General features: G+C 48.1%; 5 protein-coding genes across 5 annotated transcripts; 4 read left to right on the forward strand and 1 right to left on the reverse strand.

The window, feature by feature from the left end:
- Window positions 1-238: 238 nt before the first annotated feature.
- On the forward strand, window positions 239-1,351 carry LSM04_005629 (Nucleotidyl transferase domain; the record flags this gene model as incomplete). Its single annotated transcript, XM_067333342.1, has 1 exon — window positions 239-1,351. One exon carries the CDS (start codon window positions 239-241, stop codon window positions 1,349-1,351), a length of 1,113 nt encoding a protein of 370 aa, XP_067190500.1.
- Window positions 1,352-1,442: 91 nt separating this feature from the next.
- Window positions 1,443-3,466, forward strand: LSM04_002420 (uncharacterized protein; the record flags this gene model as incomplete). The annotated part of the gene is made up of 2 exons (XM_067333344.1): window positions 1,443-1,454; window positions 1,718-3,466. 2 exons carry the CDS (start codon window positions 1,443-1,445, stop codon window positions 3,464-3,466), a joined length of 1,761 nt encoding a protein of 586 aa, XP_067190433.1.
- Window positions 3,467-4,010: 544 nt separating this feature from the next.
- LSM04_001377 (uncharacterized protein) lies at window positions 4,011-4,361 on the forward strand (the record flags this gene model as incomplete). The annotated part of the gene is made up of 1 exon (XM_067333345.1): window positions 4,011-4,361. The coding sequence occupies one exon, from the start codon at window positions 4,011-4,013 to the stop codon at window positions 4,359-4,361; it is 351 nt and encodes a 116-aa protein (XP_067190404.1).
- An 804-nt stretch (window positions 4,362-5,165) lies between these two features.
- LSM04_008089 (Dispersed gene family protein 1) lies at window positions 5,166-10,061 on the forward strand (the record flags this gene model as incomplete). Its single annotated transcript, XM_067333346.1, has 2 exons — window positions 5,166-5,247; window positions 5,407-10,061. 2 exons carry the CDS (start codon window positions 5,166-5,168, stop codon window positions 10,059-10,061), a joined length of 4,737 nt encoding a protein of 1,578 aa, XP_067190563.1.
- A 1,180-nt stretch (window positions 10,062-11,241) lies between these two features.
- LSM04_000824 (uncharacterized protein) lies at window positions 11,242-12,036 on the reverse strand (the record flags this gene model as incomplete). The annotated part of the gene is made up of 2 exons (XM_067333347.1): window positions 11,242-11,363; window positions 11,889-12,036. The coding sequence occupies 2 exons, from the start codon at window positions 12,034-12,036 to the stop codon at window positions 11,242-11,244; spliced, it is 270 nt and encodes an 89-aa protein (XP_067190387.1).
- Window positions 12,037-12,317: the final 281 nt, after the last annotated feature.

Raw genomic sequence — 12,317 nt, forward strand, 5'->3', positions numbered from 1 at the left:
CTTTTTCTTCTTCCTCCTCCCTCCATCTAGAAAAATTTGTCACTATTTTCTTCTTTAATTTTGAGTAGACAAGAATGTTCTTATTTTTTTTTCCTTCTTTTTTTGAATTCTATGTTTTTATTATTTTTGTACAATGATACTAGTTAAACAACTACGTTGCAACATAAGAAAACAAAAAAATAAAACGAAAGGAATATTCATGTCTGAAGAGGGAACAGCTGCTAAATCCGCAAAAGGAATGCGGGCTGTCATTCTGGTTGGGGGATATGGAACTCGTCTACGTCCGCTTACCCTGACAATGCCAAAACCCCTTGTACCATTTTGCAACAAACCAATGATTGTGCACCAAGTAGAGGCTTTACGTGACGCTGGAGTAACCGAAGTTATTTTGGCTATTGCCTACCGTTCTGATGCAATGAAAGAAATCATGGAATACTGGTCTAAAGAGCTTGGCGTATCTTTCGTCTTTTCTGTTGAAGACAAACCCCTTGGTACAGCTGGACCTTTGGCTCTCGCTCGCGATATACTTCTTCAGGATGATCAACCGTTTTTTGTTTTGAATGCAGACGTAACCTGCAGATTTCCGCTTCGGGAACTTCTATCGTTTCATCTAAAAAATGGAAAGGAGGGTACAATTGTAGTCACCAAGGTCTCGGAATGGCAAAAATACGGTGTTCTTGTTTTTGATGAAACTACTGGTATTATTGATCAGTTTGTGGAAAAACCGAAGAACTTTGTGGGCGACAAAATAAATGCTGGTATCTACATATTAAACAAGAGTGTCCTTAATCGAATCAAACTTGAGAAGACCTCTATTGAAACACAAGTGTTTCCACAGATGGCAAGTGCTAAACAGCTTTGTGCATTTAACCTCGAAGGTTTCTGGATGGACATTGGTGTTCCTAAGGATTATATTGAAGGCATGACCAAATATCTCCAATCAATTAACGGTACCCCGGGAGAATCAGAAACACTTTATCGTGTTGGTAACATAAAAAATATTCATAACTTTAATGTGGAGGGTTGTGTTATGATTCACCCCAGTGCACAAATTGGAGACGGGTGTTGTATTGGTCCGTTTGTCACAATTGGTCCTGGATGTGTTATTGGACCAGCGTGCCGTATTAAACGTTCTGCCATCTTTGAAAACAGCATTATAGGAGGCGGCTCTTTGATTGACTCAAGTATAATTGGATGGAAAGGAAAGGTGGGTCCTTGGTGTCGCATCGTAAACAATACTGTTCTAGGAGAGGATGTGGAGGTTAAAGGGGAGCTCTTCCTGAATGGAACAAAGGTATTACCAAATAAAACAATTTCGGAGAGCTACCTAGAACCAGAGATCGTCATGTGATTTAGTGTGAAAATTAGGGGCATCAGGACCCAAAAATGCAGTGAACCCACAAAAAAACTATATATATATATATATGTATATATATACATGCATGTGTATATATGTATATATAATTCAAATATAGTAAGAAAATTGTACTTTCTTACCTCATCGGTGTCAATTTTGTTTTTCTCTTTTTATTACTTTTTTTTATCTTTTTTTCTGCTTTTCTTTTTTTCTTCAATTCATTCCATTCCTATAACTTGTTTTTCTTTTTTAGTCTAAATTCTTGCAGCAGGTATGTTTTTCTTTACTTGTCTCTGCTGGGTACTGTCATCTTCTTTTTCCGTCAATATTCTCGCGACATTCGAAGTGCTTCAGGTATAGAAGGGAACCAGCTCATGCAACAGTGGCACGCCAACGAGTGACCGGAGTCTGGAAGTGATTGTGGACCGGCTGTCTGGGAGCTTCTGCGCAGTCGTGTTGGCGCACAACCTGCCTCGGCACACCAACGTGACAATCCGGGACTCCACCATCGTGATGACGGGACCCGTGAGCTACGCACGGCTTAGCGGTCTGACGGATGCAGTTGCAGCCCCGCTTCTGCTGTTCAGGACGAAGCTTTCACAGTCACAGCTGCGTGTGGAGAACAGCGTTCTGCGGACGACCGTCACCGGGGGGACGGCACTCTACTTGCTCGGCAACGTGTACCTGCTGTCGAGTGCTGTGGTGCTTGACGGAGTTTCACTGGAGGCGACTGGGGGTGGCGAAGCTGACGCGATGAAAGTGTCGGGTTCGTCTGTTCTGAGCCTGCAGAACCTGTCGGTGTTCTCTGTGACGAACGCGTCTTTGGTGAGCAGCGGCAGTGGGATCAACCTTGGCAATAGCCTTACAGTATCCAACTCTGTGGTGCGCCTTGTGCGGGTGAATGCGAACATCGCCAACCCGGTGCTGTACGCAGGCGGCGGAACGATTGGGGCGGATGCGTGGCTCGACATCTACGGGGTGCGTGTGTCAGTTGCAGCAGCCGGTGTGTCGCCATCATCGCCTGTCGTGTCCTTGTCATCAGTAGACCTTGATGGCGGTGTTGTGTCAATTGTGCACTCCGTTGCTTCTGGCACAACACTTGCCAACCCTCCGACAGTGAAAAGTGGCATTATTTCAGTGCAGTGTAACCGTCTCGGGACAAAATTACTCTTGGACTTGGACGATTATAAAGATGCTGGTATGACTTCTGTGAGCCTTGCACCATGTTTCAGCTGTGTGGAGAATCAGCGATGCTTTGACGCACTGACATCATCTTTTATGCCTAATAGTTGTTCATGCAGCTGCTCTTCTGGTAGTTTCGGCCCCTCCTGCCTCCCATTGGACGTGCCCTTTGCAAAAACTAGCACTCCTCCATGCACTACGGACATTACGGTGACCGAGTCCGTGACACTTGGCTTTGAGGACTCATCGCTGTGCTTCAACAACGTTACGTTTAGCGGGCCAATCATTGTGACAGTGGACTTGTGGCAGATGAACACTTTCGCTGACGTAGTGAATGTGACACTGCATAAATGCCTCCTCACTGGTGGTGCGCAGCTGATCATAAATGGACTGAATAGTATAGAGGAATGGATGCCTCCTCTCACGGTAAACATTACGAATGTTACGTCGGTGGAGGGCACGATCGTGCAGCCGGGTGTATTGCCCGTGAACTCGCCGGCCTCTGCGAGCAACTTCATTTCCTCTGACTTGGGGCTTCTCGGCGGCTCGGTGTTCTCGGTACAGAACATCTCATGGAGGGTTGCGACGGATAACACCGCCACCAATGCGTTTAGTTGTAAAGATTTCGTGGTGCATGGTGGGAGTGTGATGCAGTTTGTTTCGAGTGATTTCCGCGCGGGGTTCGCTTTACTGTCCATGAATTCGCTAGAGCTGTCCGATGGCAACTGGTTGCTGCACAGGGACTGCCAGTTTCGCAGCTACTACGTTCTGCATGTGATTGACTGGTCGGGAGTGCATTTTGTCAAGCAGAGTTTGTGGTCAATACTTCGCAACCGTTTATCTTCGGGAACATATGGCTCTAGTACATACCTGGACAATTATTGGTACTCCCCTGTGGTGGCGAGTTCGACTGTGTACGGCATGTGAATAAACAATTTTGGTTTCTTTTGTTGTTTCCGTTTTGTAACCTATTTTGTATTTTTATTTTTTGTATTGGAGAAGCTGCTCAAAACGGTGTGGTGTGAGGACTAGTGTATGTAATGTAAAACTTTTTTTTCTTATATTTGTGTTCATATTGGGTGGTTGTTTGGTGTACAGTTTGAAGTTCATTTTTATTCATGTCTTTCTTTACACTACGGTTATGTGATAGTTTTAGTTGAGCGACATTTTTTGATTGTAATTAGTTGTCTACCATGATAGGTAGTTACCTTTGATTTCTTTATCCGCTATTTGTTGAAGGTACTTTCCCACATGTATAAGAAATAGTAAAGGTTTATATGTGCTGTTTCTTTGTGTTATGTTGCGTTGGAAAAATAGAGATATACGAAAATACCGTTATGCTTAAAGAAATTATTATTTGATTGTTGTTTTTGTTACTTATTCCTTTCGAGTGTAGCTAATTCTCTTTTTTTTCGGTTTTTATTATTAGTGAGAATCTATTTTTGTTTTGACGGTTTTAAGAGACAATAAAATGATGCGTCGAGTCTACTCTCGTGTAGCGGGTTTCTGTGTTGTGCCCTATAGCCGCAGCCTTCACTTTCCCATTACACCTCCCCCTATTGAAATTGAATATTTGGATGAGGATCCGCTTGAATTTGCCGTCCGTACTGAGGCTCGTAAGTGGGGCTTTGATGACATGGGGTATATGCGGGAACTTGCTTTCGTGCGCATCAATAACAATCCGTCTGTTGGTCAGTTTCGCACCATGACAGCGGAAGAACGTCGAAACCTCTTTTGGGGCAGTGACCGACAGGATTTTTTTCGGCATCTTACATTTAAACTAACTGGTACTCCTGAACACCTGTACCATCGTGGTTGGTAGGACTCTTGAGTGTTGATGAGATTGTGTTTGTAGTCCACTCTCTGTATTTTCGTCTCTCGGTGTAGAGATGAATAGGAAAAATTTGGGCTAGTTTTAGTAGTAAGTAAGCTTGGGTAGTAGGGTTTGTGTTCTAGGTAGACGCGTATTATTTCTTCAGGTCATCTGCAATAGGACGAGTTGATGCCATTTGGGAATGTAAAAGTGAAAAAAAAGGGCTATGCAGAGAGGAAGGAGAAAGAATTTCGAAGTTTAGTAGCAAAGTTTTTCTTATTTAATCATTGTTGAAAAACCATATATAGAGAATCCGCTGTGGCGTGCGTCATTCTGCATTCCTTTCCATCTGTTTCTATCTACTTTTTATCATTTCCAACAAGACACGCGTGTAAAATACATTTCTTTGTTGCGGCCTGTTAGATTTTCAGGGACTTTTGCAGCCTTCCAAGTTATAGGTTTTTATTTGTATATTTTCTCAATTCATTTCTCTCAACATTTAACACTTAGAAGGTTCTCTGGGTAAATTCTTACAGAAACATGTGTACCTATAGAACCTAAAATGAGCTCAATCTTTAAAATATATAATTTAGAATATTATGTTCTTGAGCCGTAAAAGTTAAAGAAAGTTCAAGAAAAATACAGAAGCTAATTACACATTTCAGTAATGCTCTAATCTCAGCGACCACTCTGTCATTGCATTGCTCAACAGCACAATGTCGTCGGGGTCCAGTCTCCTGTATAAGTTGTGGGAAATTCAGGTGGTGGACCACAGCGTGTTTTGTGTGGTGGGGAAGAGCGTTCCGGTGAGCTATGGCATCTATTTATAAGACTCTTGGAACGTTCGGCAGTCAAGCTGGGTGGACGGGCGCGACAATGATGTTCAGCAGGGTGCGTTTTTTTACAGTTCATCATACACACAAGTGAAGATTGACAACAACAGCGTGGTGACACTGACGGGGGGGAATATGGCTCAGATCGGGTTGGGTGGTGATCTGCTACGCACTACTGAAGACGGCTACAAGTTTGTTGCCGGGTGCCTGACGATTGCAAGGCGGCTGGCGGCCGTTCGATCTGCAGGCGGCTCTTCAGCCCCCACCACCGCCTCCACCACCGCCTCCAACTCCACCGGCAACTCCACCACCGCCTCCACCACCACCAACTGGTGAGTGCGTCAGCAACACGGAATATCCGGAGGTGACGCAGACGTTGGGAAGTGGGTTGTCGTGGCTGTGCTACCGTAACGTGACATTCAGCGGGTCACTTATGCATCTCACAGTGGATGTCAATGCAATGAGTGGTGATGCGGCACACATTATCTTTGACAGATGTCGCTGGTTGAATGGCGCCGTGCTACAGCTCCTGGCTGGAAATGATGGCACCACTGTAGGGGCGCTAAATATTGATATCATCCACAACACATTCGAAGACGCGTTGCTGAGTCCAGAGGGTGTGTTCCCTCCTCAGACGAACATCACAATAAAAGGGAATCGCTTCCACATCACCAAAATGCTCAATCATCCTGCCATTACTCTTTCAAATCCCACCTGTATTGTCATGGATCAACTGAAGGTAAGAGACCACTCGGCTTTCACACTTGATGACAACCTATTTGAGGTTCTTGTACCGTCAGGGCGTGCTGTGTACGTGGTCAATGATGCTCTTGCGGTGACGTCAAACTCACTATTCGCGATGGTGAACAATACATTCACTCTGAATAATGCAGATGGGACGGCATTCTACCTACAGGGGAAGAGTACATCATATTCTCTACGTGTGCTAGATAACTCTGCAGTTGTTATCCAAAGTAACACCGTGACCAAGACACTGTTGCACTTTGCTATGTTCACCTGGAAGATGCACGTGGAATCTCGGTCGGCAGTTGTTTTACGGAATAACGATGTAATGGTAGGATCCAGTTTACTACATGTAGAGCAGGGCACTACAGTTCATGGTGATTCATGGCTTCAGCTTGAAAGAAATCTTGCAAGGGGAGACCTCACGAGTGGACTTGCGTACATTTCCAGCAAAGTAAGCCTTGCAGAGTCTACGGTGGCAGTGGGAAGCAACCTTGTTGTGTCTACAACAGGTAAGCCCAGTATATTGGGTGGTCTCATGTCATCGCAACCGGATGTGGTGCAATCGACAATGCTGCTCCACTGCAACAAGGTAAACGATGATGATGTGGCAAGTTACGAGATCCCGCCTGCGTACGACCCCACAATTGTGAGCTGCACTAATTTATGCAGCCCCGTGATGTCGTGCTTCCCAGCATACACTGCAGCAACACATGAATCAGGTAACGGGTGTGTATGTGAATGTGCAGAGGGAGGCCATGGCGAGATGTGCCTTCCAGTTGATACCCCGAGTGATGGAGTGGATTCCTGCGTGCGTGACGTCACTGTTACCTGGGAGGTGATGGAGGGCTCCGGGAAGTCAGTGGTGTGCTACGTGGGTGTGACCTTCACTGCGGACGTCGTGGTGGATGTTGGCGCGATGTCGGGCGACGTGCGCAACGTGACGCTGGTGAACTGCACGATGGCTGGCAGCGCGAGCCTGTACGTTGTGGGTTGGGAGTCTAACCCACCTGTCGGCCAGCGTGTGGAGGTGTGGATCAGCGGGCTTGCGTCGCGCTCCGGCGGCGGGGTGCTGCTGGCGAAGAGGTACCCGCTTGGCTCGCGTGTCACCGTGTTGGACTCGATGCTGGTCGCGGAAAAGCCTATCACTTACCGTGAGAGCTACGACCTTGGGGGCGCCTCGGCGTGTCTTGTGCTGTTCAATTTGGACCTGACGGGTAGTGTGCTGACTGTCGCGCGCACGCATGTGGTCGCGGTGTTTGGCGACTCGCGCGGTGTGCTTGTGGCCGGTAGTGTGGCGCTGTCGTCCGGCGGTGCGCTGTACATGGAGCGGCTGTGGGTGCAGACGGCGCTGGGGCTGTGCGTGTCATTTGAGGGCAACGTGAGGGCAGGCGGCGGTTCGGTGCTCGCATTTGTCGACAACGACCTTCTGCTGTGCAAGCACGCGGTGTCTGTGCGTGGGACTTTTGATGTGGCCGGCTCCGTTGTGGCGTTTGTGCGGACTGCCTTTGCGGCGACGCAGGAATACGCGGTTGCCTTTCATTCAACGGTGAGTTTCGGTGATGGGTCGATGCTGCTGATGAAAGCCAACACACACGACAGCAGCGAGAAGGAGATGGTGTACGTTTCTGGCACCGTGAAAGCGAGCGGGAGCACGCTGAGCTTTGCACGCAACGAGGGACAGTACTCACGGATGTTGTCAGTGGATTTCTCGCTTGGCGCGGGGTCGCACCTAAAGGCGGCATGCAACAGTGTTGGCGGGAAGGTGCTGACGACAGAGACCGAGTACGCAGCGGCCGGCTTCGGCAACGCCGCGCGCATCGAAGTTGTTGGGTGTGAAAAGTGCGACAAGGACGCGTACTGCTACGCTTCCGGGACGGCGTCAGCCGCGGAGGAGGGGGGCGACTGTGTGTGCACTTGCAGCAGCAGCGGCCATGGCGAGGTGTGTGTGCCTGTGGAGGGCGTCACGCTGCCACCCGCCCCGACTCCTCCATCATCGTTTGTACTTGAGAATGCGACGGTGCGGTCGACGGTCGTTGTGCCGACTGGCGTGAGTGAGGTGACGCTGCGCCATGTGGAGCTAGACGGCGTGCAGACTGTTGTCTATGTGCCGTGGACAGCGAGCACTGGTGTGCGAATTGTTGTACAGGATGTGTCGTTGCGTAACGGTGCCGTCCTCTATGTGATGGGTGGAATGGGATTGCGTCGCAGTAACTTTGTCAGAGGAGTTGATAACTATATTGGTCACGATGGGGATAACCACCCGGTGGAATTGTCAATATGCAGTATATTTTCTGGTGATGGTGCGATTGCACTCACAGGCTCCTTTCCAGCAGATTCTATACTGAGTATTACGGACTCCCTCCTGGCGACAACAGGGTCAACGTCGTTTCTGTATACGTCCACTGAGAAGTCTGCAGGGTACGCTCCCGGGCTGTTGCTCTCAAGCCTTCGTCTTGTGCGTTCCGCTTTGATTGTGTACGGCGTGTCTATCGTGAGTGCGATGGTGGGTGGATCTGCTGTCGTTGCTGACGGTACGGTGTTTGAGCTGAGCAATAGTGGTATTGCGATGGACGCGCTTGTGCTTGGTGGGGAATTTGCATTGTACGCTGGTGTGCAACTGACGGCGTCCGACAGCTCCGCATTGCGGGTTTCGGAGAGCGAGTTGTATGCGGGCCGTGGTCTGGTGTTCGACAAAGGCGTAGCAGTGAGTAGGTCTGCTCTTGTTATTGAGGACAACACAGGGACACTTCGCAATGGTGCACTGTTGACGCTGAAAGGAGTGGCATCCTTCGTATCCAGCTCGTGGTTGTTGCTGCAGGGTAACAAATTCCCAGGCAAACTTCTGTCACTGCCGTCACGCCTATCCAATGCAGAGTTCGTAGGAAGCACCCTCACACTCTACAATAACAGCGTTGGTAGTACCGTCGTGATGGATGGATCTATGGCGTCGGCAAGCGCCGGGCGAAATTTTGTGGTGGGGTGCCTGACACACAACGGGAAACCATTGTTACCGAGTGACTTTGAGTCTGTTGGTATCAAATATGTAACGCGCGTGCTGGAGTGTGGCGCTTGTGGTGTTGATGTGAGTTGCTTTGGCATCATGACGAGGGAGGTGTTGGGGACATGCGAGTGTGTCTGTGTGAGAGGGGTATATGAGCGCGGGTGCCTCCCAGTTTTCATGCCGCACCCGGATGGCTGTAATGAACTGCAGCTGAAGCCTATGTTTACCTACACGGCGACACTGACCAAGTCGCGCAGTTTAACGCTGACGTCCACCATGACACCAAGACCAACACCTACACTAACACCAGCAGCAACACTAAGACCAACACCTACACTAACACTAGCAGCAACACCAACTGTTACCCTCAGCTTAACCCAGGCAGTTACTGAGCCTCCTGTTGCGGCACAATCTGTGGTGGGCGTCGGATTCGCTCTCTTTTCTGGAATTGTCGCTGCCCTGTTGACCATTGCACTCTTTGTTGCTGGTGGCCTTGGATCGATCCTGGAAATACAGACGCTCGGTGCGTTTGCACTTATGTCTTGTGCGCCGGATTATGTGCGTGACAGCTCTGTGGCGCTGCCGTACTTTTTGTCGGTGTTTGCGAGTCTTGGTCCGCTGTGGATGGTGGTGGGAAACGCGCTGATTGCCGCGGTGTTTGGATGCGTGCATTACGGACTGACGTTGGCGTTTGAGCGGTGGCGTGGTGTGGAGACGGTGAGCGCGTGGGCGGCGACGCGTTTCCCAAGTCTGACGTACCTCGTGGCGTACCTGATGCACCTCGGTATTTTTGTGGGCTCCATCTTCATGCTGGCCATGCCTGATGCGCGGGCGCAGCACTACGTTATCGGGGTGCTTGGTGCGCTCTACGGCGTGGCCTTTCCCATCGCCACCTGCTACTTTATTGCACACCACTGTGCCGGTGCAAGCTTCATGAAGTACTTGCAGTTCTCGCATGAATCGGTGTACAAGCGATGGCTGTATCCTATTGGGTACTGGTCTCCGCTGGCGCAGCAGCACATGTACAGCAGCATATTGACAAACATGAAGGGTAACTACTTGTACTGGTGTGTGTTCCGGCTGGCGGTGCTCTGTGTAATGGTTATCATGGGAGGACAAATAAATTGATTTGGGACTGAACTCTCGTCATATTCTTCTTTGTATTGTATATTTACTATGCGCTACTCTTTTTTTTTCTCCGTATTTGTTTTTTTTTTTGTTTCTATTAGTAAAATTTCTTTGCTACGTTTTTTTCTTTGTAACACCGACTATTTTTACAAATTGTTTTTTATGTTTTGTATTGTTTTTTTGTGTGCGTGTACATCTGTGAAGGAAATGTTGTAGAACTATTATTTGTCTTAACCTGCCAGTGCTGCTGCACTACCCCAATCTTTCATTACTCCAAATGAGATTGTCATATGCCACTGTAGGTTTACTGTTGTATATATGTGTCACCTTCGTTTGGGAAGCTGAAGGTTTTTAATATTTATTTGATTTTTTTTTATTTGTTGTATTTATTTATTTATTTATTTAATTTACAATCAGTTCTTTTTTTCTGGTGGGGAAAGGGAATATTTTCTTTCTACGGACCTACTATGAAGGCAGCAACAAGATTGCTTTCAGAAATTTATAATAACCCATCAATTGTTTTCTCCTTCGTACATGTATATCTCTGATAGCAATAACCAGTGTACCTCTGCTTTTTTCTTCCTTTTAACTATGTGCCACGTATGGCTATGCGCTATTCTCTTGTATTACTATATTTATCTCTGCCTCAGTGAGCCATGAGGACAAGACATGTTTTGTGCTGGCGCGGGAGAAACACGTCTCCTTTATTTTGTATCCATGACTGTTTTCCGTTAGGGACTCAGCGTTCTTGTGGCAGCAGACTACTGACTCTACCGCTGTGATATGTTGTGAGGATGTGTAGTTGGTTTGTGCCTCATATTGTGTTTAGTCCTCGTTCCAGTTTTTCTTCTTTTTCTGTAATTCTCTGATATGTAGAAAAGGTACCACATGGTGCGACTCGCAGACTGAGGGGCTCTGCAGCTGTGGGCGCCGGGGCATGATATTTCTCTGTTCTCTCCGGTGAACACCGCGTCTGAAGAGATGGTGACGTCGTTCATTACGACACTGCTGCCCGCTGATTATAACGAATATCTTTGCTACAGGCGATCTGACGAGATGACCTCAACGGCAGTGTGACCAACCAAGATCAATGAGGACTTTCTTCCCTCTCCTCCACCCCCTCTCTCTGTGTTTTTATTTCTTCCCCTCTGCACTCCCGCAGTGTGTGGCGGCGGTGTGATTACAAACAGGACGTCTGTGAGTCAATACTAATGTAGCCGTATGCCTTGATGTGGATCCGTGTCCCCGTGTCTGACTGCCGCCACGCCGCCCTCACCCCGTGTCCCGTGCAATGATGCCATTCTGTGTTCTGCAATGCCGATCCCCGTGAGCGAGAGACGACGCTTTGACTACTGGCAACTGACCCGCACACCCCTCTCCCCTCTCCTTTTCATTCCCTCCCCCTCTCCTCTCCTTTCCTTTCCCTTCCTTTCCCCTTCACCGCACGTTGTTTGTATGGGAAGATGTACGGATGCAAGCACATGGCCAAAAAGAACGCGGTGGGCTTTGCTTAATGCTCACTGTGTGGGACAGGCCAGGGAGAGTGCAGACGCACCGGCCGACCAATGAGGTTCGAATGCACCTGACGAGCACCATTTGTCTCAGTGTGGGAAACGCCTCAAAGAAACATCTCATCAACACCACTTCTGAAGAGATGGTGACGTCGTTCATTACGACACTGCTGCCCGCTGATTATAACGAATATCTTTGCTACAGGCGATCTGACGAGATGACCTCAACGGCAGTGTGACCAACCAAGATCAATGAGGACTTTCTTCCCTCTCCTCCACCCCCTCTCTCTGTGTTTTTATTTCTTCCCCTCTGCACTCCCGCAGTGTGTGGCGGCGGTGTGATTACAAACAGGACGTCTGTGAGTCAATACTAATGTAGCCGTATGCCTTGATGTGGATCCGTGTCCCCCGTGTCTGACTGCCGCCACGCCGCCCTCACCCCGTGTCCCGTGCAATGATGCCATTCTGTGTTCTGCAATGCCGATCCCCGTGAGCGAGAGACGACGCTTTGACTACTGGCAACTGACCCGCACACCCCTCTCCCCTCTCCCCTCTCCTGCTGTCCAGAATAATTCTGCGACCGAAAAAAAGAATTTTTTACTTTGTAGTTGTGAGAAATTTTTGCAACGTATTTTGTTTTTTTTTTTTTTTTTTTTTTTTTTGTATGTGTGGTTTAATTTTATTTGTGTAGCTTTTTTGTTTCTTTTGCATTTTGATCTTTTTTTGGTTTTTTTTTTTATTCAAG

This window comes from Trypanosoma melophagium (assembly GCF_022059095.1).
Source record: "Trypanosoma melophagium isolate St. Kilda chromosome Unknown ctg27segment0, whole genome shotgun sequence".
Classification (NCBI taxonomy): Eukaryota; Euglenozoa; class Kinetoplastea; order Trypanosomatida; family Trypanosomatidae; genus Trypanosoma; species Trypanosoma melophagium.